A 27,079-nucleotide genomic window follows, 5' to 3' on the forward strand; every position below is an offset into this window, starting at 1 on the left:
TATTTTTCTTTTTGTTGTATGAACGTAGAGGCGTGGATAAGAGGTTTTGCTATCAATTTTCGAGGTTGTGAAGCGTTTAGTTTAGTTGTTTTGTCCGGTGCCGTGATTCCATTATCCTTTTATATATATAGATATGCAAGCAGGTAGCACAAAAAGTCAATATAAAGAATAGTCCAAAGTATAAAGTCTTTAACTGTTCAAAACAAGTCCAGTCAAGTCTCTCAATTGTAATCCACAAATGGAAACCATTGGTTCCAACAAGAAGTCAGAGTTAGTCCATAAACGCCGTCCAAACAGAGTCAGCCAGAAGTTGCAAGGAACAGGAACAAGATTTTACAAATCCACAAACTGTAATCCACATGAGAAACAGCCGCTGAGGAATCGTGGAATCAAGGTTAACAAGGCAAGGTATACTCGAGAGTCACAAGACACAAACACGACTTGGAGATCCCGAAACCAGGCACGGAAACAAGGCAGGGAACAAGGCAAGGAGCAAGATACTGGAACATGAAGTCCTCTTCTAAGGATGGCAAAGTTGACACTGCAAACAGAGCAGGGAGAGAGGCACCTTTACGGAGTTCTCAAGGCTACAAGTCAATGAGAGTTGGGACGCGCAGAACTCACATCAACACAATCACCATAAACAGCTTGCGTTCTCTGAGGAATCTCCTTTGGGGTGACACCTTCTGCCGTCAAGAATTCAATGAATGCACGTTGCTTAAGTCGCACTGACCGACCATCTGCGCAGGGTTCCATACTTCACACTTTAACAACACCGCCGTTCAATGCTAAGGCTTCCTGCCAAATGAAACTGTAGAGGAGAGTCTACAGAACAAGCCAGTACCTGCCGCAGACCAGGACTGCCATCTGTTGAGGAGTTACGAAGCTGGAGGCATTACTTTTCATTCAACCTTCGTAGATTTGTGCTGGAGGACCTAGAAGATTCGTAGAAGTATTCTCTCTAGAAATTTGTTTGCTCTACCAGCACAAGCATGTTCTCTTCTGTGCAATTTGAACAGGAGGATCTACAAAGGCATGGGCCAACTTGGACCCTCCAGGTGTTTTGGACTACAACTCCCACAATTCCTAACAGCCGGTTGAAGTCCAAAACACCTGGAGGGCCCAAGTTGGCCCATGCCTGGTCAAAACACTGGTATCAATTGGAATCAGCCATGAAAGCAGCCTTTCTGGGTTAGCGATGCCCAATTGCTGGCTGCAACGTCTGTATCCACGCCTGGACCTTCGAACCTTGTCTCTCATGTATCTTTAGGAATTTGGACTGCTCTTAGACGATAGGAATTTGCTTAGTCCTCTAGTTTAGCTTTGTGGTAATATCTTGGGGAAGCATACAATAGATTTGGGTTGGAGGGTCTAGAAACTCTCTAGAAATTTGCTACATCCTCCAACACAGCTGTATGGTAATCTTCAGGAGAAGCATACCATGGATTTCAACTGGTGGACGTAGAGATGCCAGGAGGTATCTTCTCTAGGAATTTGCTAGATCTTCCCGTGCAATACCATGGTAACTTTTAAAGAAAGCATACCTTAAATTTGTGCTGGAGGACCTAGAAACTCCTATGCTCATCCCCATAGCAATCTGTATCTGTGACCATTCTTGTACCGGTTTGCACTTTTTACCTATGTCAACTTGATATAGACACAGGGTCTATTCCCATCCCAATTTGCACTTCCAAGAATTTGCAGCACTTTATCAGTCACCTCGTGTTTACAATATTTATATGGTGCATCTTACCCAGTCTACTTTTACAACCTCTCTGTTTTAATCCATGTTTTTATTAGTTCTTGTCATTTGTTTTTATTGGCTAATGTTTAAATTTTTATAATTTGTGCATGTCTTTTGTCTATTGTTGTGTTTTATATTGCTATTGTTTTTATTCAGGCTTGGCCCCATGTAAGCCGCCCTGAGTCCCCTTTGGGGAGATAGAGGCGGGGTATAAAAATAAAGTTATTATTATTATTATTATTATTATTATTATTATTATTATTATTATTATTATTATTAGTATCCTCCGTGGGAATTTGCACTCCAGTGCAACTTTTTGGAACTTCTGGAAACTTAACCATAGATTTGGGCAGTGAAACCATGGGTATGGGTTTGTGGTCATTTTACTACTACTACTACTACTACTACTACTACTAATAATAATAATAACCATCAGAACAAAGGCAATCAAGGCCAAGATCAAAAAATCAGCTGACGACCCAAAATGCAGACAGTGCAAGGAAACCGACGAAACCATGGATCACATCCTCAGCTGCTGTAAGAAAATTGCACAGACAGACTACAAACAGAGGCACAACTATGTGGCCCAAATGATTCATTGGAACGTATGCCTCAAGTACCACCTCCCAGCAGCAAAGAACTGGTGGGATCACAAACCTGCAAAAGTATTGGAAAATGAGCACGCAAAGATACTGTGGGACTTCTGAATCCAGACTGACAAAGTTCTGGAACACAACACACCAGACATCACAGTTGTGGAAAAGAAAAAGGTTTGGATCATTGATGTCGCCATCCCAGGTGACAGTCGCATTGACGAAAAACAACAGGAAAAACGCAGCCGTTATCAGGACCTCAAGATTGAACTTCAAAGACTCTGGCAGAAACCAGTGCAGGTGGTCCCGGTGGTGATGGGCACACTGGGTGCCATGCCAAAAGATCTCAGCCGGCATTTGGAAACAATAGGCATTGACAAAATCACGATCTGCCAGCTGCAAAAGGCCACCCGACTGGGATCTGCGCGCATCATCCGAAAATACATCACACAGTCCTAGACACTTGGGAAGTGTTTGACTTGTGATTTTGTGATATGAAATCCAGCATATCTATCTTGTTTGCTGTGTCATACTTATAATAATAACTAGCTGTACCCGGCCACGCGTTGCTGTGGCGTTGTCTGGTGGTGTTGGTGAGAAATTGTTGAGGTAGTGGTGGTATTGAATGTCTGTTGTATGGTTGTCTTTATGTTTAGTATGCACACTGAAGTGGATTATATGGCAATGTGGAGTCAAGATAATCCAGTTCAAAGCAGATAATATAAGATTCTAAATGGGTTATATAGCTGTGTGGAAGGGCCTTGAGTCTTCACTGCCATATAATCCAGTTCAAATCTGATAATCTGTGGAAGAGGCCTAAGTGAGGCCTAACTGTGCCTGTCCCCTGGGCTGAATAGGTTGCTAGGAGACCAAGTGGGCAGAGCTTAGCCTTCTAACTGGCAGCAATTGGATAAAAACAATTATTCCTTTCCCTCTAATTAGGACTTTATTTTTCTTTTCTTTTTGTTGTATCAACCTAGAGCCGTGAATGATGGGTTGTGTTGTCAAATTTCGAGGTTGGGGGGCCTGTAGTTTTGTTGTTATGTCCGCTGCCCTGATGCCATCACTCTTTTATATATATAGATAATAACTTTATTTTTATACCCCGCCCCACCTCCCCGAAGGTACTCGGGGACTTGCCTAATGTTTCCAATATGGTTGTTGTATGTCTTTCGGGCTAATTTAAGTGATTAACTACACATTCACACTGACCTCTCTCACCCTAGACTTTCCACAGATATATATTTACCTCTTTGCTTAGTTTTCTCCATACCTCACAACCTCTGAGGATGCCTGCCATAGATGTGGGCGAAACGTCAGGAGAGAATGCTTCTGGAACATGGCCACACAGCCCGAAAGACATACAACAACCCTGTGATCCCGGCCATGAAAGCCTTCGACAACACATTTCCAATATGGGTTTACAGTCAGATGATTTCCCTCATTAGAAGTCATTTAGGGTTGGAGTTGTGCTTTTCCTTGAATCCCTGTTGGGTATATGCCCCAGTTTGCGATATGTTGCATTACATTTGAGCCTGTCGCTGTGACAGATGTGGGTTTGAACCTCTGCCTTTGTTCTTCTTAGGGGCCGGGGCCGGCGACGTCGGGGTCGTGATCGTAGACCCGCAGGGCCGTCGCGACACGGTGGAGGTGGTCCTGGAGGACAAGGGGGACAACATCTTCCGCTGCACCTACCGCCCCGTCCTGGAGGGTCCGCACACGATTTACGTCACTTTCGCCGGCGCTCAGATCCCCAAGAGCCCCTTCACCGTCAACGTGGCAGAAGGTCAGCCTTGCCTATGGCTCACCATCTTTTCCCCGCTTGACCCCTTTGCACTGCCCGCCTTCCTTCCCTCCTGCTCTTCCATGCTTTCCATCTTTCCATCCATCCATCCATCCATCCATCCATCCATCTCCAAATGCCATTCTAATACTTTCCTCAACACTAGTCTTCTACATCAGGATGCATCTACATCAGGCATGGGCCAACTTGGGCCCTCCAGGTGTTTTGGACTTCAACTCCCACCATTCCTAACAGCCGATAGGCTGTTAGGAATGGTGGGAGTTGAAGTCCAAAACACCCGGAGGGCCCAAGTTGGCCCATGCCTGATCTAAACTGTAAAATTAATGCAGCTGGACATCCCTTGAACATCTATGGCTCAATGGCATGAGATCCTGGGATTTATAGTTTGGGGAAGCACCATTCCTCTATAGCAGAGAAGGCTGAAGACCTTGCAAAACGACAACTCCCAGGATTCCATATCATTGAGCCATAGCAGTGTAAGCGGCGTCAAACTGCATTAATGCCGTAGTGTAGATGCATTCCCAGCCTTCCTTCAGAAAGCCAGTTGGGTATAATGGTTAGAGTGCTTTGCTTCAAAGAAGAAGAGCTGGGTTTAAATCCACCAACAGAAATGGAATTAGTTTATGGAGTCTTGGACCTATGGCTGTTTTTCAGCTTAGCCTACCTCACGGGTTGGTTGTTGATGAGAGCAAAGAGTATCCCTTCTTTTTATGTCACCCCAAGCTCTTTGGAAACAAGATGGAAAATTGCAGATTTTCATTTATCAGCCTAGCCTAGTTCATGGGGCAGTTGTATGAGGGAGCAAAGTACCACAAAAGAAATATATCCATGTTGTAGCGTACTAGAGTGAAAACTTGAGAGGGTTCTTGTACCTTTAAGATTAGATTGAAAGCTAAAAAAGACTTCTGTACCTTTAAGACTAGACTGCAAGCTAGAGAGGGCTCTTGTATCTTTAAGGCCAGACTGAAAGCTAGAGAGGGCCCTTGTACCTTTAAGACTAGATTGAAAGCTAAAAATGACTCCTGTACCTTTAAGACTAGACTGAAAGCTAGAGAGGGCTCTTGTACCTTTAAGACTAGACTGAAAGCTAGAGAGGGCTCTTGTATCTTTAAGGCCAGACTGAAAGCTAGAGAGGGCCCTTGTACCTTTAAGACTAGATTGAAAGCTAAAAATGACTCCTGTACCTTTAAGACTAGACTGAAAGCTAGAGAGGGCTCTTGTATCTTTAAGACCAGACTGAAAGCTAGAGAGGGCTCTTGTACCTTTAAGACTAGACTGAAAGCTAGAGAGGGCCCTTGTACCTTTAAGACTAGACTAAAAGCTAGAGAGGGCTCTTGTACCTTTAAGACTAGACTGAAAGCTAGAAAGGGCTCTTGTATCTTTAGACTAAAAGCTAGAGAGGGCCCTTGTACCTTTAAGACTAGACTAAAAGCTAGAGAGGGCTCTTGTACCTTTAAGACTAGACTAAAACCTAGAGAGGGCTCTTGTATCTTTAAGACCTTGAGGTTGCCCACTCTTATATGAGGGTTGAATGAAAAGTAATGCCTCCACCTTCGTAACTCCTCAACATATGGCAGTCCTGGTCTGTGGCAGGTCCTGGCTTGTTCAGTAGACTCTCCTCTACAGTTAGTTCCATTGGGCAGGAAGCCTTAGCATTGAATGGTTGTGTTGTTCAAGTGCAAAGTATGGAACCCCGCACAGACGGTTCCATTTGGCGGGAAGCCTTAGTATTGAACGGTTGTGATGTTAAAGTGCAAAGTATGGAACCCTGCGCAGATGGGGAAGCCTTAGCATTGAACGGTTGTGATGTTAAAGTGCAAAGTATGGAACCCTGCGCAGATGGGGAAGCCTTAGCATTGAACGGTTGTGATGTTAAAGTGCAAAGTATGGAACCCTGCGCAGATGGGGAAGCCTTAGCATTGAACGGTTGTGATGTTAAAGTGCAAAGTATGGAACCCTGCGCAGACGGGGAAGCCTTAGTATTGAACGGTTGTGATGTTAAAGTGCAAAGTATGGAACCCTGCGCAGATGGGGAAGCCTTAGCATTGAACGGTTGTGATGTTAAAGTGCAAAGTATGGAACCCTGTGCAGACTGTCAGTCAGTGCGAATAAGCAACGTGCAGTCATTGAATTCTTGACAGCAGAAGGTGTCACCCCAAAGGAGATTCATCACAGAATCCATCTGTTCCCGATAATGAAAGAAGATATACGGGGACATCATTATGCTTCTGAGGAAGACGTTGAGAGAACTGTGAGACGCCGGTTGCGGAAACAGAGTGTCGACTTTTTCCGCGACAGCTTCAGAAAACTTGCTCATCGTTGGCAGAAATGTATCCAGTTGTCTGGTGATGATGTAGAAAAGTGAATAGTGGTAGCTAAAGAGCACATTCTAAGGATTATTTCTGCGTTTGATTTATTAAAATATTCCCACCCAAACCCAAGTAACGAAGGCGGAGGCATTACTTTTCATTCAACCCTCGTATTTTAATGCCACCAAATAGATGGGCAATATTTCCCCCTTAATCTCCTCCTAATCATCTCAGGAAAGGTTCCTTCTAATTATTGTTTATCTGTCCCTAAAAAAATAAGTTCTGCTGCAGGACCTGGAACCCAGTAATGACCTCTGTTCTTTCCTGCAGCGAAAAACAGGAATTTCTGACTTATCGGAGTTTCCTGAAAACAATCCTATTTTCCTGAAATGGTTGAACCTTTCTCTTTAGTGCTAGCTTTTCAATTTTTTCCTAAGGACAGAATATTGTGCTTTACTGCTTTGTAAAAACCTTCGTACCACAAGCATAGTTATTTTGCAAAATAGGCTCTCAGTTCTCGTCCTTAAAGGCATTTACTAGAACTCAATGCAACTTAATGGGACCTATTTGTGAGTAAGTACAGTAGAGTCTCATTTATCCAACATTCGCTTATCCAACGCTCTGGATTATCCAACACATTTTTGTAGTCAATGTTTTCAATACATCGTGATATTTTGGTGCTAAATTCGTAAATACAGTAGAGTCTCACTTATCCAACACTCGCTTATCCAACATTCTGGATTATCCAATGCATTTTTGTAGTCAATGTTTTCAATACATCGTGATATTTTGGTGCTAAATTCGTAAATACAGTAATTACAACATAACATTACTGAGTATTGAACTACTTTTTCTGCCAAATTTGTTGTATAACATGATGTTTTGGTGCTTAATTCGTAAAATCATAATGTAATTTGATGTTTAAGAGGCTTTTCCTTAATCCCTCCTTATTATCCAATATATTGGCTTATCCAACATTCTGTTGGCCCATTTATGTTGGATAAGTGAGACTCTATTGTATGTGCAGGGTTGCAACTCACGTTGGCAGATGTGGCAAGTGAAGGTGCATTGACGTGGTAGGATGAATGCAATTTATCCCCACTTAAGCTGCCATTGCTCAATGATGTGGGATGCTGGGAGATGTAGTTCTACTAGCCCTTTAGCCTTCTCTGCCAAAAGGGGCGGATGCCTCACTAAACTACAACTCCCATGATTTAATAAGTTTTTAATTGTATGCTGATGCCTTGATGTTAAGCTGCTTTGAATCTCCTTCATGATAAATAAAGTGGGGTAATAATAATAATAATAATAATAATAATAATAATATAGCCGTAGCAGTTCAAATGGTGCCAACCAGCATTCCTTCTACAATGTAGATGCACCCCGAAGAACAGCAATGCAGTCCCATGGTCTCTGAATGAGTTAGACCAGGGTTCCCCAAACCTTTTAAACAGGGGGCCAGTTCATGATCCCTGATGAACTAACAGACTATAGTTGGCCACCAAGCAATAATAATAATAATAATAATAATAATAATAATAATAATAATAATAATAATAATAATAATAATAGGGTTGGAAGAGAGCCCTTGGGCCATTTAGTCCAACCCCCTTCTGCATTTGTGCCGTGGGGGCCGGATAAATGGCTTCAATGGGCCGCCTGTGGCCCGCGGGCTGTAGTTTGAGGACCCCTGAGTTAGACCATAGAATTGCACTGGAGGACCTAAAGAAGGTTTAGAGACTACTTATTTTTCAGTTGCATGTAGGGCCACAGCCAATATAGCAATAGCGAATAATCAAATGTGCAAATGCTTAACCTGAAAAATTTGTCTATGTGGATGAGCAAGTGGAAAAAAAAAATCAATCATGGCTCCTGGAAGCCCCAAATGGCTTTGTTCTGTGGGATGAATCCTCCTCCTGTTTCCTGGGGTGGTAAGATGTGTACAGATACAGCCAGAGAGAAGGGGAGTCCATGCTGCTGTTAGTCCTGTTGTGGTCAGAAAACAATTTCCAACACTGGCTTAGAGAAATGGGCATACAACATAAGACCACCAATCCACCCGACTCACAGGAAGCAGCGGAACGCAGCAAAAAGAAGCGTGCTGGGCCCATAACCCTTGTCAGAAAATGTGGGTGATTGATGTGAGGCGGATATAGTGTGACACTTACAGTTGTAGGGTGACCAAGACTTAACCCTTTTATACCATTTCAGCCTGATGCCATACTATAGGCCACCAAATATAGATCCTTTTATTTGGGGAGGGGGATTTAGTGGTGTTTGATAAGATTAGAAATGGTGAAAGTTGAAGTCCAAAACACTTGGGGGGCCCAAGCTCTACAGCAGGGGTCCCCAAACTTTTTAAGCAGAGGGCCAGTCCACAATCCTTCAGACTATTGAAGGGCCAAATTATCAGTTGAAAAAAAAATACAAACAAATTCCGATGCACACTGCACATGTCTTATTTGTAGTGCAAAAACAACAAGAACAATGAAAGAGTAATACAATATTTTAAAATAAAAACAATTTTAACCAACATACATTTATCAGGATTTCAGTGGGAAGTGTGGGCCAATTCTGGCCAATTAGATAGTCAAGTTCATTAGGGTTGTTGTTGTTGTTGCGTGCCTTCAAGTCATTTCAGACTTTGGGCGAGCCTAAGTCTAAAATTTATTTATTTACTATATTTATTTATTACATTTGTATCATACCCTTCTCACCCCAAAGGGAACTCAGAGTGGCTTACAAATTATATATACAATATATTATATTATTAGCATAGCACACTATTAGCATTATATATTACTATATTAAACTATACCACTATACTGTAATATTATTAGTAATATTATTAGTAATATATAATATATAATTAATATTATTATATGGTATTATTATTAGTGTTATATTGTATTACATTATAATATTATTATACAATATATTTTATTATAAAACTGAGGGCGGGGGCCAGGTAAATGACCTTGGAGGGCCGCATGTGGCCCCCGGGCCTTAGTTTGGGGACCCCTGCTCTACAGCGTAGCTGCCCCTCTTCTTGGCCTCTCCTGGGCTTGCTACTGGTTCTTTCCCCGTCCTGCTTCTCCTCTCCTCTGTCCCTGGACTAACTCCTCCTCTCCTCTCTCCTCTGGCCCTGCAGCACCGCCTTCCCCGCAGCCGCTGCCCGGCGTCACCCCCCTCCAGATCATCCCTCAGTCCGTCCACACCCCGCCTGCCGACAAGGCCAAGAAAGTCCCACCCCCCACTCTGCCCAAGCCGCGGAAGCCAAGTCAGTAGCGGCCGGCCTCTCCTGTCCATGGATGCATGGCATGGGCATGGCATGTGACTGGCCACGGGACTCTTGGCTCAGGTCTTTCATTTGTGGTTCCTCAAAGCTATGAGCCTTGGTGTGATGTTGGAGGTCTTGCAACGTCGAGGTCTTCAAGGCCTCTGTTACTGTCTGGGAGGCAATCTTGAGGACTTAGCAAACGGCCCTTGCAAGTTCAATGTGCCGTTGAAGGCTTTCGACTGGCCACGGGACTCTTGGCTCAGTTCTTTCATTTGTGGCCCCTCAAAGCTATAAGCCTTGGTGTGGTGTCAGAGGTCTTACAACGTTGAGGTCTTCAAGGCCTCTGTTATTGTATGGGAGGCAATCTTGAGATCTTAGTAAATGGCCCTTGCAAGTTCAATGTGTCATTGAAGGCTTTCAACTGGCCACAGGACTCTTGGCTCGGGTCTTTCATTTGTGGCCCCTCAAAGCTATGAGACTTGGAGTGGTGTTGGAGGTCTTGCAACGTTGAGGTCTTCAAGATGCCTTTGCAAAGCCTCCATTACTGTCTGGGAGGCAATCCTGAAGCCTTAGCAAATAGCCCATGCAAGTTCAGTGTGTCATTGAAGGCTTTCCACTGGCTAAGGGACTCTTGGGTCAGTTCTTACATTTGTGGTCCCTCAACGCTATGAGCCTTGGAGTGGTGTTGGAGGTCTTGCAACGTTGAGGTCTTCAAACTGCCTTCAGGGAGGCAATCTTGAGATCTTAGCAAACTGCCTTTGCAAGTTCAATGTGTTGTTGAAGGCTTTCATGGCTGGAATCACTAGGTTGCTATGAGTTTTCCGGGCTGTATGGTCATGTTCTAGTAATACTCTCTTCTGACATTTTGCCTGCATCTGTGGCCACCATCAGAGGACCTCTGAAGATGCCCTTAGCCACAGAGGCAGTCAAAACATCGGGAGAGAATGCAATTGGAGCCAAGAACCATGGGACTCTTGGCTCGGGTCTTTCATTTGTGGTCCCTCAAAGCTATGAGTCTTGGTGTGGTGTTGGAGGTCTTGCAACGCTGAGGTCTTCAAGCTGCCTTCCAAGGCCTCCATTGCTGTCTGGGAGGCAATCTTGAGGTCTTAGCAAACAGCCCTTGCAAATTCAATGTGTTGTCAAAGGCTTTCATGGCCTGAATCACTGGGTTGCTACCATGTTCCAGTAGTACTCTCCCCTGCCGTTTCACCTGCATCTGTGACAAGCGTCAGAGGACCTCTGAAGATGCCCTCGGCTACAGAAGTAGGTTAAACTTCAGGAGATAATGCAACTGGAACATGGCCATGCAGTCCGGAAAACTCACAGCGATGCAGCCATTGCAAGACTTTGGGTGCTCTGTTCCAATCATTGCCAACCTCTTGGCTCTTTTCCAAGCAAGAGGGTATTGGAGAACTTAGGGTGCATGTGTCAAATCCAAGATCTATGGGATGAATCTGGTCCTGATGTGGTGTTCCTCTATCTCCTGTCTTCCTCTTCATTAGACATCATGAACTGGAGCTGTTGGGAATTGAGATACAGGAACATACGGAATACTGCACTTTATTCTGTTGAGTCAGGAGAGCAGGGTATTGAGTTTGTAGGTAGGATGTATCAAAATATGATAAACAATAATGGTCCAATATGTGAGTTGAAAACAGTATGTATATTAGAGCACCATATACATATCATGTTATCCAAAATATAACTATGTCCTCTGAAATCATATAGGATCAATACCAAAATATTATTTATCTAAGTATGTCAAAGCAAACAATTAATTATACAAGTCTCTGTAGTTCTGGGAGGATTTCCTATAAATTTCAACCGAGTTAATCACTAGCCAAATTTACTAGCCAAAAAAGCATTTCTCTGCCCTTGAGTTCCCACGCATTTGCCAGCTATTCTAAGGGAATGTCTGGGGCGATTAACCTTTAACCTTAAGCTTGTATCTCTAAGGAAGATTCCTCTGACCCGCTGCCAGATACACCTGGAACTTGTTGATGTTCTGAATCCTGGGAAAGGCCACTCTTATCAATAGTTTCTGTTTCCTCGCTAGCCTGCGGCCTCCTTGACAATTCAGAGCCAGAGCCTTCAACATTTCCAGCATCAGAGCCTTCATCAGCATTACTTTGGTCAGCCTGCATAAACCCAAATCCCCCTTTATCATCAGAATGAACCACAACAGAGAAGGCAAAGAGCATTATCCTCCGTGCAAAGTAGAGGGAAATTGACTTTTGCAATGTATTGCAAGCATGCAGATTTTACACTTTTTATCCTAATAAATCAACGCTGTTCTAGGAATGCATTTCATGAAATCTCAGAACTAGAAGGTTCCCCCAAAGGCCATCCAGTCGAACCACAATGCAGTGCCTCCTGTCAAATCATGTCCTGTTCCCTTGATTTTCCCTCTCTTCTTTGTTCAGGATGACTAAAACCACTAATTCTTTCATCTGCATTCATACCTACATTTGTAACTACGTTCATGCTTTAAAGAGTGCTGCATGCTTGATGGGAAACTGGGAAATGAAGTGCTTGTGGGACGTTCTTTACTTCCATTTTTAAATTAAAATTCAAGCAGAAATAAAGAAGACAATACTTATATATGTATAGAAACATAAACACAATAGAATAGTAATGATATAACTAATTGCGCAATTTCCCTTACCAACATAAGTTCTTCTCCCATTACATGTACAGTAGAGTCTCACTTATCCAACATTCGCTTATCCAATAAATTATCCAACAGTCTGCCTTTTAGTAGTCAATGTTTTTGTAGTCAATGTTTTCAATATATTGTGATATTTTGGTGCTAAATTCGTAGATACAATAATTACTACATAGCATTACTGCGTATTGAACTACTTTTTCTGTTACATTTGTTGTATAACACGATGTTATACAACCACCTAGGTGGTCTTTGGGGTCCCTTTCCTTATCTATGGTCTTCTGATGGCCTGATGAGATCATCTAGATGGCCTTTGAAGGTCCCTTTCCTTACCTATGGTCTTATGAAACCACCTAGGTGGTCTTTGAGGTCCCTTTCCTTATCTATGGTCTTCTGATGGCCTGATGAGATCATCTAGATGGCCTATGAAGGTCCCTTTCCTTACCTATAGTCTTATGAGACCATCTAGGTGGTCTTTGAGGTCCCTTTCCTTATCTATGGTCTTCTGATGGCCTGATGAGATCATCTAGATGGCCTATGAAGGTCCCTTTCCTTACCTATAGTCTTATGAGACCATCTAGATTGCCTTTGCAGGTCTCTTTGCTTACCTATGGTCTTATGAGATCGTCTAGATCAGGGTTCCCCAAACTAAGGCCCATGGGCTGGATGCGGCCCTCCAAGGTCACCTACCTGGCCTCTGTCCTAAACTTTAGGATTGATCTAAGTCTGAAACTACTTGAAGGCACACAACAACAACAATCCTAATTTTGGACTATTTCATCATAGTCCGGCCCTCTAACAGTCTGAGGGACTGTGAATCAGCCCTCCACTTAAAAAGTTTGAGGACCTCTGGTTTATACTGTAGTCATTGGCCAAGGTTCCAAGAGGTCAGGATACCAAAAATCCACAAACCTGGGGGAAAAACCAGCAGCATCCACAGCCAAAGTAGGACAAATACTTTTCTCCCAAAGATCATTGTCCAGGCCAGCTCCTTATATCCAGTACAACTCAGCTGCAACCTATCACTTGCATGCCTCCACCCTTCCTTGCACTAACCTGTAACTCGTACTTACAGATTACTCAGTTTTGTAGAACTAAGACTTACTTTAACCCCTTCCATCACCAACTGCTAGGCCTGACATCTCCCACCACCATCAACTGGGGAACATGCAAGGTTCTTGATATTGTTAACATGTTAAGAGTGGCCCAGTATTCTAAGATTCGATGATGGTGTTTATTCCTGCATGGACGAGGGTTGGACTAGATGGCCTTTGGGGATCTCTAGGATCTAGTAATTATATGAATAACGACTCAGGCTGGTTTTCAAAGCCAGAGGCGTCATCTGGGCACCTTTGAGCAGCTACCAAGCCTAATCTCCTTGCAATCTCTCATGTAATTAGATTCACAAGCCCACGCCGTTTTCCCAGCGTTGGCCTTGATCAAAATGGAGCTGGGGTTTGGAACAGGTGCTTGGAAACAGTCCGGATGGGCTGCGCGCCACGTCTTCTTTGTTTGGTATCTGCAAAGTCATGGCTGGAAGGAGAACATGGGAAGATGCCCTTCTCTTGATTCTGACCCTTTGGTCCACCCAGACCCATTCTCTCCGCTCTGAAAGGCAACCACTAGAAAGTGGAACAATATTCCAAAATATATTGTATATACTCGAGCATAAGCCTAGTTTTTCATCCCTTTTTTTAAGACTGAAGAAGCCCCCCTCGGCTTATATTCAGGTGAGGGCCCTGGTTGGCTTATATTTGGGTCAGCTTATACTCGAGAATATATGGTACATTTATTATTATTGGTATTATTACATTTATTATTTTTCTCTATTATTGTTGCTACTATTACATTTATTTCAGTCTATTTTTATTATTTTATTATGACACAGCAAACCAGATAGACATGCTGGATTTCGTATCACAAAATCACAAGTCGAACACTTCCCAAGCGTCTAGGACTGTGTGATGTATTTTCAGATTATTATTATTATTTTATTATAACACAGCAAACAAGATAGATATGCTGGATTTCGTATCACAAAACCACAAGTCGAACACTTCCCAAGGGTCTAGGACTGTGTGATGCATTTTCGGATGATGCGTGCAGATCCCATCAGGGTGGCCTTTTGCAGTTGGCAGATCGTAATTTTGTCAATGTCTATTGTTTCCAAATGCCGGCTGAAATCTTTTGGCATATTATTATTAATAATTTATTATTTCACTCTGATCTCATTATTATTATTGCATTTATTATTTTACTCTATTTATTGTATTATTTTCCTGTATTATTATTATTATTATTATTATTATTATTATTATTATTATTATTAGTAAACTTTATTTGTACCCCGCTAGCATCTCCCGAAGGACTCGATGCGGCTTACAAAGGCCGAGGCCTCAACACACAATATAATACAAAACAAAAGGCAAATTAAAACAATTAAAACAGTATAAACCACAAGCAATAACAATATGCTAAAACACAATAGAACTGGGCCGGGCCAGAGTAATGGGTACAAGATTAAAAGTGCTGATGTGACAGGTGATATATAAGGCTTCTAGGGCAAGTGCAGAGTGCGATATGCGATCTTAGTTCTAATAAAGTGCTTATGGGATATTATTATTATTATTATTATTATTACATGTATTATTTTACTCTATTATTATTAAAAGGATACATAAGCACATTTACATTGAAGAAGATGAGAATCATGATTTGGTCAGAGTTGGACAGTCATATCTTAAATTTGAGCTTTATGTAAATATTCAAAAACATTTAACCTACTGATGCCTCAATTAATGTAATTTTATTGGTACAGTAGAGTCTCACTTATCCAACATAAACAGGCCGGCAGAAGTTTGGATAAGTGACTATCTTGGATAATAAGGAGGGATTAAGGAAAAGCCTATTAAACATCAAATTAGGTTATGATTTTACAAATTAAGCACCAAAACATCATGTTATACAACAAATTTGATAGAAAAAGTAGTTCAATACGCAGTAATGTTATGTTGTAATTACTGTATTTATGAATTTAGCACCAAAATATCACGATATATTGAAAACATTGACTACAAAAATGGCTTGGATAATCCAGATGCTTGGATAAGCGAGGCTTGGATAAGTGAGACTCTACTGTATTTGAAATTCATGAAGCAACAAGAGTCTTTAAAAGCCACTCCAAAAGCATAGTCTTAAACTGGATGTCAAAGTAAGCCCCAAAAGGTGTCCAGGATAGTCCAAACAGGATTAAATCCAAGGCAGGGATCAAAGACAACACAGGAAAACAAGACTTGAATGCAGGATTCACTTCAAGATAGTCCCAGGTTTAAAGTCAATGATGAAACACAAGGCAAGCGTCTTGACGAGAATAAAAACCAAACAGCAAAGTCCCTGAAATCCAAGTGGAAACAGAGACCAAGGCAAGGCTGGAACTTGAAGCTGGATAGCAGGAACACAGAGCAAGGATCCTTCTTTCTTGAATAAGCAATGTTACCACCTCTGCTATGGCAGAGAAAAACAAGGCGTTTTAAGGGAAATCCAAGGTCTTCCTCTCATGAGAAAACTACTCATTAGTGTGCTTCAAAAGCAGCCGTCTGCTTCTCCGCAAACATTCTCATTCCCTCCTTCCATGAGTTATCGCTGCCTTCCTGTCAAACTCATTATCCTCCTCTAAACTAGAATGTCCATCTGACACTTGGAGATCTGACCTTGACTGCTGGGAGGAATGTGGTTCGCAATGCCTGCTTGCAACCATTCGGTCTCTGGTCCCAGAATCCACTGGGACAAACTCTGGCTACATCTCAGGCCTAAACCCAGAGTCCTTTGGCAAAACAGGTGCAGGGACAATCACTGGCTGAATGGGCCCAATCTCAGGCTCAGGCTGGGCTACAACAACTATAATGCTTGCTATTTTGCTCAAATGTTAATACAGCAATACAAGGCACTTTAAGGACATGATGCGTTGCATGTATCTTGGATAATAAATAAATGAAATAAGTATAAGGAAGTTTTGACTTGAGAAGCTAGCTGAATGGATTATTTTCTGGAAATACGTTGATATTGCAAAGAATTGGAATGGTATTCATGGGTGATTCATGTGTGTGACTGTGCTTGTCAAATGGAAATGGTGCATGAACGTTTTGTGTATTTTTCAAAGATGCCCAAATGGACCAGACTCTGTGTGCAAAGGTCCTTGCAGAGTGTATCCAACCTATAGCCTGACTGCAATGCTTAAATTCTATCTGGCCTAGCATTTGCTGCCTCATGTTTCCCCAACCGTGCACTTTTGCCAAGACATGTCCTTCTGGGTTCCTGGAGGCCAGGTGCATGAGGCCACAACTGTGACCGAACCTTGCCTTGATGCTCAATCCTGCCCTTTCTCTCCTCTCTCCAGCTTGCAACCCCAACGCTTGCCGAGCCATGGGACGTGGGCTCCAGCCGAAGGGGGTGCGCGTGAAGGAAGTGGCCGACTTCAAGGTGTACACCAAGGGAGCCGGCACCGGAGAGCTCAAGGTGGTGGTCAAGGGGCCAAGTAAGTTCTAGGGAGTGTCTCCCATGCTTTCTGTTACGATAGTGCAATGTGTTGATCAGAGCCTAGACAAAGATAAGATGCTCTTCTCAGGCTGATACGATTTTAGGATGATGCACTCTGACTATGCAAATGTGATTTTCCTAGGCTGATGTAGTCTTCCTAGGCTGATGCAGTCTTCCTAGGCTGATGTAGTCTTTCTAGGCTGATGCAGTCTCCTAGGCTGATGTAGTCTTCCTAGGCTGATGTAGTCTTTCTAGGCTGATGCAGTCTTCCTAGGCTGATGCAGTCTTCCTAGGCTGATGCAGTCTTCCTAGGCTGATGCAGTCTTCCTAGGCTGATGCAGTCTTCCTAGGCTGATGTAGTCTTCCTAGGCTGATGCAGTCTTCCTAGGCTGATGTAGTCTTTCTAGGCTGATGCAGTCTTCCTAGGCTGATGCAGTCTTCCTAGGCTGATGCAGTCTTCCTAGGCTGATGCAGTCTTCCTAGGCTGATGCAGTCTTCCTAGGCTGATGTAGTCTTCCTAGGCTGATGCAGTCTTCCTAGGCTGATGTAGTCTTTCTAGGCTGATGTAGTCTTCCTAGGCTGATGTAGTCTTTCTAGGCTGATGCAGTCTTTCTAGGCTGATGCAGTCTTCCTAGGCTGATGCAGTCTTCCTAGGCTGATGTAGACTTCCTAGGCTGATGCAGTCTTCCTAGGCTGATGTAGTCTTCCTAGGCTGATGCAGTCTTCCTAGGCTGATGCAGTCTTCCTAGGCTGATGTAGACTTCCTAGGCTGATGCAGTCTTCCTAGGCTGATGTAGTCTTCCTAGGCTGATGCAGTCTTCCTAGGCTGATGCAGTCTTCCTAGGCTGATGTAGACTTCCTAGGCTGATGCAGTCTTCCTAGGCTGATGCAGTCTTCCTAGGCTGATGCAGTCTTCCTAGGCTGATGCAGTCTTCCTAGGCTGATGTAGACTTCCTAGGCTGATGCAGTCTTCCTAGGCTGATGTAGTCTTCCTAGGCTGATGCAGTCTTCCTAGGCTGATGCAGTCTTCCTAGGCTGATGTAGACTTCCTAGGCTGATGCAGTCTTCCTAGGCTGATGCAGTCTTCCTAGGCTGATGTAGACTTCCTAGGCTGATGCAGTCTTCCTAGGCTGATGTAGTCTTCCTAGGCTGATGCAGTCTTCCTAGGCTGATGCAGTCTTCCTAGGCTGATGTAGACTTCCTAGGCTGATGCAGTCTTCCTAGGCTGATGCAGTCTTCCTAGGCTGATGCAGTCTTCCTAGGCTGATGCAGTCTTCCTAGGCTGATGCAGTCTTCCTAGGCTGATGTAGTCTTCCTAGGCTGATGCAGTCTTCCTAGGCTGATGTAGTCTTTCTAGGCTGATGCAGTCTTCCTAGGCTGATGTAGTCTTCCTAGGCTGATGTAGTCTTTCTAGGCTGATGCAGTCTTCCTAGGCTGATGTAGTCTTCCTAGGCTGATGTAGTCTTCCTAGGCTGATGCAGTCTTCCTAGGCTGATGTAGTCTTCCTAGGCTGATGCAGTCTTCCTAGGCTGATGCAGTCTTCCTAGGCTGATGTAGACTTCCTAGGCTGATGCAGTCTTCCTAGGCTGATGCAGTCTTCCTAGGCTGATGCAGTCTTCCTAGGCTGATGCAGTCTTCCTAGGCTGATGCAGTCTTCCTAGGCTGATGTAGTCTTCCTAGGCTGATGCAGTCTTCCTAGGCTGATGTAGTCTTTCTAGGCTGATGCAGTCTTCCTAGGCTGATGTAGTCTTCCTAGGCTGATGTAGTCTTTCTAGGCTGATGCAGTCTTTCTAGGCTGATGCAGTCTTCCTAGGCTGATGCAGTCTTCCTAGGCTGATGCAGTCTTCCTAGGCTGATGTAGTCTTCCTAGGCTGATGCAGTCTTCCTAGGCTGATGTAGTCTTCCTAGGCTGATGCAGTCTTCCTAGGCTGATGTAGTCTTTCTAGGCTGATGCAGTCTTCCTAGGCTGATGTAGTCTTCCTAGGCTGATGTAGTCTTTCTAGGCTGATGCAGTCTTTCTAGGCTGATGCAGTCTTCCTAGGCTGATGCAGTCTTCCTAGGCTGATGCAGTCTTCCTAGGCTGATGTAGTCTTCCTAGGCTGATGCAGTCTTCCTAGGCTGATGTAGTCTTCCTAGGCTGATGCAGTCTTCCTAGGCTGATGCAGTCTTCCTAGGCTGATGTAGACTTCCTAGGCTGATGCAGTCTTCCTAGGCTGATGTAGTCTTCCTAGGCTGATGCAGTCTTCCTAGGCTGATGCAGTCTTCCTAGGCTGATGTAGACTTCCTAGGCTGATGCAGTCTTCCTAGGCTGATGTAGTCTTCCTAGGCTGATGCAGTCTTCCTAGGCTGATGCAGTCTTCCTAGGCTGATGTAGTCTTCCTAGGCTGATGCAGTCTTCCTAGGCTGATGTAGTCTTTCTAGGCTGATGCAGTCTTCCTAGGCTGATGCAGTCTTCCTAGGCTGATGTAGACTTCCTAGGCTGATGCAGTCTTCCTAGGCTGATGTAGTCTTCCTAGGCTGATGCAGTCTTCCTAGGCTGATGCAGTCTTCCTAGGCTGATGTAGACTTCCTAGGCTGATGCAGTCTTCCTAGGCTGATGTAGTCTTCCTAGGCTGATGCAGTCTTCCTAGGCTGATGCAGTCTTCCTAGGCTGATGTAGACTTCCTAGGCTGATGCAGTCTTCCTAGGCTGATGCAGTCTTCCTAGGCTGATGCAGTCTTCCTAGGCTGATGCAGTCTTCCTAGGCTGATGCAGTCTTCCTAGGCTGATGCAGTCTTCCTAGGCTGATGTAGACTTCCTAGGCTGATGCAGTCTTCCTAGGCTGATGTAGTCTTCCTAGGCTGATGCAGTCTTCCTAGGCTGATGCAGTCTTCCTAGGCTGATGTAGACTTCCTAGGCTGATGCAGTCTTCCTAGGCTGATGCAGTCTTCCTAGGCTGATGCAGTCTTCCTAGGCTGATGCAGTCTTCCTAAGCTGATGCAGTCTTCCTAGGCTGATGTAGTCTTCCTAGGCTGATGCAGTCTTCCTAGACTTACACAGTCCTCTTAGCTGTTACAGTTTTTCTAGGCAGATGTCATTTTCCTAGACTGATGCAGTTTTCCTTGGCTGGCGCAGTCTTCCTAGTCGGATGCAATCTCCTTGCCTGATGGAGTCTTTATAGACTCACACAGTCTTTTGGGGGTATCTGAGCACGTTGTGTTGATCAGAGCCACAGGACTACAATAGTCCTCCTAGACTGATGCAGTCTTCCTAGGCTGAGGCAATCCTCCTCAAGCTGATGCATTCTTCCTAGGCTGATGCAATTGTCCTAGAGTGAAGCAGTCTTCCTAAACTGATGGAGTCTTCCTATGCTGATGTGGTCTTCCTACGCTGAAGCAGTTTTCCTAGGCAGATGCAGTCTTCCTAAGCAGATGAAGTCTCCATAGGCTGATGCAATTTTCCTGTCTGGTGCAATCCTCCTAGGCTGATGCAATCTTAGGGCGATGCAGTTTTCCTAGGCTAATGTAGTCTTCCCACGCTGATGCAACCTTCCAAGGCTGATGTAATTTTCCTAGGATGATGCAGTCTTTCTAAGCTAATGCAGTCATCCTAAGCTGATGAAGTCTTCCTAGGCTGATGCAATCTTCTTAGACTGATGGAGTCTTTTTTGAACGGTTGTGTTGTAAAGTGACAAGTAGAAGGTGTCACCCCAAAGGAGATTCATCAGAGAATGCAAACTGTTTATGGGGATTGTGTTGATGTGAGCACTCTGCGTTGTTGGACGAGTAAGTTTAAAGATGTTGAGGTGGGAACATCTAACTTGCGTCAAGAACACCTTCTGCTGTCAAGAATTCAATGATTGCACACTGCTTAAGTCGCATTGACCAACCGTCTGTGCAGGGTTCCATACTCCGCACTTTAACAACACAACCGTTCAATGCTAAGACTTCCTGCCAAATAGAACTGTAGAGGAGAGTCTACTGAACAAGCCAGGACCTGCCGCAAACCAGGACTGCCATCTGCTGAGGAGTTACGAAGGTGGAGGCATTACTTTTCATTCAACCCTCGTATCTATCTAATCCATGACCAGGTGTTGATGAATTCCAAAGTGGAGAGCAGAAGTGGAAAGTGGAGGGTTTGCTCCAGAAGAGCATGGAAGAGGACAAAAGATATAATGGAATTCAGTACAAGAATGAACCAATTTTGCTCCATGCATGTGCAAGAGTTTTACTATTCTCTCGGTGTCTCTTGCTGTTTTTTTCACAGAAGGCATCGAGGAGCCAGTGAAGGTTCGGGATGTTGGCGACGGAGTGTTTGAATGTGATTACTACCCAGTCGTTCCCGGGAAATACGTGGTGTCCATTACGTGGGGTGGACATGCCATCCCAAGAAGGTAAGAACATGGCTGGTGGAAATATTTACTGTATATACTCGAGTATAAGCCTAGTTTTTCAGCCCTTTTTTATGGCTGAAAAACCTCCCCTTGGCTTATACTCGGGTGAGGGTCCTGGCTGGCTTATGTTCGGGTCGGATTATACTCAAGTATATAGGTAATCAGGCTTATTTATTTATTTTTATTTATTTACAACATTTATACCCCGGCCCTTCTCACCCGAGGGGACTCAGGGCGGCTTACAAAAATTGGCAAAATTTAATGCCCAAAATGCAATCATAAAAACAAAACAACATAAACAAATCCATTAAAAACATTGTTAAAACACATTATAAAAACCTTAAAACGTATATATAATAAGATAAGACTTAGTCTTATCTTATTAAAGTATTATTATCATCATCATCATCATCATCATCACAAATTACAATTTTATGTAAACATTCAAAAACATTTAACCTATTGATGCCCCAAATAATGTAATTTTATTAGTATCTGTATTTATATTTATTTTTGAAATTTGCCAGTAGCTGCTGCATTTCCCACCCTCGTCTTATACTCGAGTCAATAGGTTTTCCCAGTTTTGTGATAAAATTAGCTGCCTCAGCTTATATTCAGGTCGGCTTATACTCGAGTATATACGGTATATGTTTTGAAAACTAATTGCTTTTTTGTATTGTGAATATCTTAATTGTTTTACATCTCTGGGAGAAAGGCGGAATACAAATGCAACAAGTAAATGAGAAATACAGCAGACTCTCAGTTAACCAGAACTTAGGCAACTGGAACACTCAAACAACTGACATATTTTAATACGAAAATTGCATATTGCATATTCAAAAAGTTTTCGGTGCTGTTTGTGCTTTATTCTATTTTAATGTTTGCACTTTTGTATATTTTAAATTGTATACTAATGCTAATGCTTTTATGTCAAGCCGCTTTGAGTCCTCTTTGGGGATCTAAAGTAGAGCATAAATAATAATAATAATAATAATAATAATAATAATAATAATAATAATAATAATAATGATAATAACAATATCACACAGTCCTAAACTCTTGGGAAGTGTTCGACTTGTGATTTTGTGATACGAAATACAGCATATAGATCTCGTTTGCTGTGTCATAATAAAATAATAATAATAATAATAATAATAATAATAATAATAATAATAATAATAATACATCACATAGTCCTAAACTCTTGGGAAGTGTTCGACTTGTGATTTTGTGATACGAAATCCAGCATATCTATCTTGCTTGCTGTGTCATAATAAAATAATAATAATAATAATAATAATAATAATGAAAATAAGATGGAGAAGGCTCAATAACACCAATAATAATAAACTAATAATAATAAAAATGTTATGGAGAAGGCTCAGTAATAATGGGGATAATAATGATAATAAACTAATAATGATGATGATGATGATGATGATGATGATGATGATGATAATGTGATGAAGAAGGCTCAATAATAATGGACATGATGATGATAATAATAATGTGATGGACAAGGTTACATAATAATGTTGATAATAATAATAAACTAATAATGATAAATAATAATAATAATAATAATAATAATAATATTTTGTGATATGAAATCCAGCATATCTATCTCGTTTGCTGTGTCATAATATAATAATAATAATAATAATAATAATAATAATAATAATAATAATAATAATATCGTTTTTATAATATTTCACTTGCTTTTAATTATTGTATTTCAATATTAACATCAAGTCAATACAGAGTTTATGGCATGGTATAGTGTGAGTTAGGCCCATTTTTAATAGTAAATCTCAAGCATCCAGAAACTACATTTGTCCGGCACCTGCCACTCCCCATGGAGGCCAGTTAACTGAGAGTCTCGTGTAAAATAATAAGTAAATAAATGATGCAATTGAGAAATAAACAATTTTTATTTTATGCTTATTTTGGAGAGGGAGAAAGTGGGCATTTTCAGAAAACTTGCAATGATGCTTTATTACAGGCATGGGCAAACTTTGGCCCTCGGGGTGTTTTGGACTTCAACTCCCACCATTCCTAACAGCCTACCGGCTGTTAGGAATGATGGGAGTTGAAGTCCAAAACACCCCGAGGGCCAAAGTTTGCCCATGCCTGCTTTATTTGAATTGAAAGTCACCTTTTCACTCTACGAACGTAAGACGGGTTGTATCTGACTTGGTTTGGCATGTATGGAACGTTAGAAGTAGATCTTGCTCGGAGGATAATTGCAAAAAGAATTCGTGTTTGTGAACGGTGCTGTTGTTACCAAACACATCCTCACCTCTCGCTGCTCTCTGTGTTCAGTCCCTTCGAGGTGCAGGTCGGACCAGAAGCCGGACTGCAGAAGGTCAGGGCTTGGGGCCCTGGCTTGGAGACTGGCATGGTGGGCAAGTCGGCCGACTTTGTGGTGGAAGCCATTGGCACCGAAGTGGGCACCTTGGGTAAGCAGAATATATCAGGCACTTTATGGAGAAAGAAGGTAGACACAGAGATTGTATAACTGTGAATGATTGATGGATGTGAGGTGGATAAATTGAGACACTTACAGCTTCCTGTCTCAATTCTCCCCTCTGTTCGGCAACTCAGCTTCTGCCTAGAAGCACAAACAAATAAGTACGCCGATCCCAGCAGTAATTACTCTTTATTTACAGCTATGTACATAGATAGCAGCCGGAGCTGCTCGCACACGTTTCTCCGACAGCAGGATTAATGGCTCCGCGCATGCACACTTTGCTTTTTTCGGTTTTTGGGATTTTGAGGGACATGGACTTTGAATTGTGTTTTGGTTTTGTCGTCTAAACACAGTGCGGAGGACCATGTGTTTCGTTGCTAAGTTTGGTGGTTCTGGGTTTTGTAGTTTCGCTGTTTTTGTTAAGGTAGAAATGGTCAAAAGCTTTTTATATATATATAGATTTGTTGCTCTTGTTGTTCCAAATTGGTTGTTTTTCCAGCTAAAACATGCCGATTCCATCAATTCCCAAACAGATGTTGACTTTTCTTCCTTAACTGACGTTTCCTTCCTTAACTTAAAGAGTCATTGTCTTTGAGTATGTAAACATGTTGTTTTCAGCCCAAGAGTTAATCATAGTCTCTGGTCATGTCAGCAGTTCATGAATTCTTCACCTCCTATTACAGTTTTCCAGGCTTTATTCCCAGTATGGTGTCTTCAGTCTCTCTAGGCCCCAGTCATACACCAGTTATACAATTTCATCCAATCCACTCATATTTATTTATTTATTTATTTTATTTACAGTATTTATATTTATATTCCCCCCTTCTCACCCCGAAGGGGACTCAGGGCAGGACACATATATGGCAAACATTCAATGCCAACAGACAAACAACATTCAGTTTTAGACAGACACAGAGGCATTTTTTTAACATCTTTCCAGCTTCACGATTCTGGCCACAGGGGGAGCTGTTGCTTCACCGTCCATTGGTGGCTGTTCTTCCTCTTCTTTTCCTCGTGAGCAGTTTTATGGTGTAGTAGATTAGTTAAATTAGCCTCCTGCATAAAGCGTACCTAAATTTTCCCTACTTGACAGATGCAACTGTCTTTCAGGGCTGCTAGGTCAACAGCAAGCCGGGGCTATTTTTTTTTTTTATGGTCGGAGGCTTAACCCGACCCGGGCTTCGAACTCATGACCTCTCGGTCAGTAGTGATTTATAGCAGCTGGTTACTAGCCAGCTGCGCCACAGCCTGGCCCCATTTATCACAAATACTCCTCTGAAAGGGGCCACTCAAAACCTGCAGTTCGCACCATGCTCCTCATAGCACAGGTTGAAGGACGTATAACCCTTTGGACAGTATAGGACCCCCCAGACCCCACTTTTTCAACTTATGAAGCTTCTTTCAATGTCTCAAAGCTTGATACTCAACATTGACCTCAGAGGATGCCTGCCATAGATATGGGCGAAACGTCAGGAGAGAATACTTCTAGAACATGGCCATACAGCCCGGAAAACATACAACAAACCTGTGATCCCGGCCATGAAAGCCTTCGACAGCACATTATTATTATTACTGTACATTTATTTAAGGAGCCTCCGGTGGCTCAGTGTGTTACAGTGCTGAGCTGCTGAATTTGCAGACCGAAAGGTCTCAGGTTCAAATCCCGGGAGTGGAGTGAGCACCCGCTGTTAGCTCCAGCTTCTGCCAACTTAGCAGTTCGAAAACATGCCAATGTGAGTAGATCAATAGGTACCGCTCCGGCGGGAAGGTAATGGCGTTCCATGCAGTCATGCCAGTGGCCACATGACCTTGGAGGTGTCTGTGGACAATGCTGGCTCTTCGGCTTAGAAATGGAGATGAGCACCAACCCCCAGAGTCGGACACAACTGGACTTAACGTCAGGGGAAAACCTTTACCTTACCTAATACATTTATTTTTATCCCATTTTATCTCTCTTGAAGGAGACCCAAAGCAGCTAACATTAAAAGTATGACATCACAATTTAAAATATAAGCAAACATTAAAACAGAATTCAACACAACGGTATTAAAATTTCAGAGTTAAAATTCCTAAATTGCATGGTAGCTTCAGGAAGGTCTCCCCAGTAGATTTGGGGATCATACTGTATTTGTGTATACAGTAGAGTCTCACTTATCCAAGCTAAACGGGCCAACAGAAGCTTGGATAAGCGAATATCTTGGATAATAAGGAGGAATTAAGGAAAAGCCTATTAAACATCAAATTAAGTTATGATTTTACAAATTAAGCACCAAAACATCATGTTATACAACAAATTTGATAGAAAAAGTAGTTCAATACGCAGTAATGTTATGTTGTACTTACTGTTTTTATGAATTTAGCACCAAAATATCACGATATATTGAAAACATTGACTACAAAAATGGCTTGGATAATCCAGAGGCTTGGAGAAGCGAGGCTTGGATAAGTGAGACTCTACTGTATTTTGGGGTCTTCTCAGGATGCAGGTGGTCCATTGAAAATTGGGGCAGAAAAATTGAGAATGCAATACTGCATTTTCCTCCTGTGTTGAAATCAATTTGACAATTTTTTGCCATGAAACCCTCATTGGTCCCGTGAGTTGGGGTGTTGCTTCTCTATGGTCCCATAAGTGGGGTGTTGCTTCTGCTGCCCGTGGCTTAAGCAGCGCATTCTCCCTTCTTCTATGCAGGCTTCTCCATCGAGGGTCCATCTCAGGCCAAAATCGAATGTGATGACAAAGGGGACGGCTCCTGCGACGTGCGATACTGGCCCACGGAGCCGGGAGAGTATGCCGTGCATGTGATCTGCGATGACGAGGACATCAAGGACAGCCCCTTCATCGCCCACATCCTGCCAGCCACCAACGAGTACTTCCCAGAGAAGGTGGGTGTCAGGATCCAGGGCTCTGACAGTATGAGGTTAACCAAAAAAATACCTAAAAGGACAATGGGTTCCCCTAAACTATGAAGACCAAAATCCACTGCTTGTGGTGATATGAAAATAATCAAACAAACTTAATGTATATCCAAAAATCAATGTCTATCCAAAAAACAGCACTGTCCCAATCACATATAAGTAGAAATCAGCAATTCTTCTCTTGAAGTATAATCATAGAATCATAGAATCATAGAATAGTAGAGTTGGAAGAGACCTCATGGGCCATCCAGTCCAACCCCCTGCTAAGAAGCAGGAAATCGCATTCAAAGCACCCCCAACAGATGGCCATCCAGCCTCTGTTTAAAAGCTTCCAAGGAAGGAGCCTCCATCACAGTCCGGGGGAGAGAGTTCCACTGCCGAACAGCCCTT

At 42.8% G+C, this 27,079-nt stretch overlaps 1 protein-coding gene across 8 annotated transcripts in view; it reads left to right on the forward strand.

Annotated features, from left to right (window-relative positions):
- flnc (filamin C) overlaps positions 1 to 27,079 on the forward strand; it is a 183,008-nt gene that overhangs the window by 81,689 nt on the left and 74,240 nt on the right. For 4 of the 8 annotated variants that reach the window (XM_062983398.1, XM_062983402.1, XM_062983399.1 and 1 more), the window contains exons 9-14: positions 3,923 to 4,123; positions 9,602 to 9,730; positions 16,792 to 16,929; positions 21,177 to 21,303; positions 23,626 to 23,762; positions 26,463 to 26,656. In XM_062983398.1, the coding sequence (XP_062839468.1) occupies positions 3,923 to 4,123; positions 9,602 to 9,730; positions 16,792 to 16,929; positions 21,177 to 21,303; positions 23,626 to 23,762; positions 26,463 to 26,656 (926 nt within the window). The remainder of the gene's footprint in view (positions 1 to 3,922; positions 4,124 to 9,601; positions 9,731 to 16,791; positions 16,930 to 21,176; positions 21,304 to 23,625; positions 23,763 to 26,462; positions 26,657 to 27,079) is intronic. The other 4 variants (XM_062983400.1, XM_062983404.1, XM_062983401.1 and 1 more) reach the window with 1 other exon arrangement.

Source organism: Anolis carolinensis, chromosome 5 (assembly GCF_035594765.1).
Source record: "Anolis carolinensis isolate JA03-04 chromosome 5, rAnoCar3.1.pri, whole genome shotgun sequence".
Taxonomy (NCBI): Eukaryota; Metazoa; Chordata; class Lepidosauria; order Squamata; family Dactyloidae; genus Anolis; species Anolis carolinensis.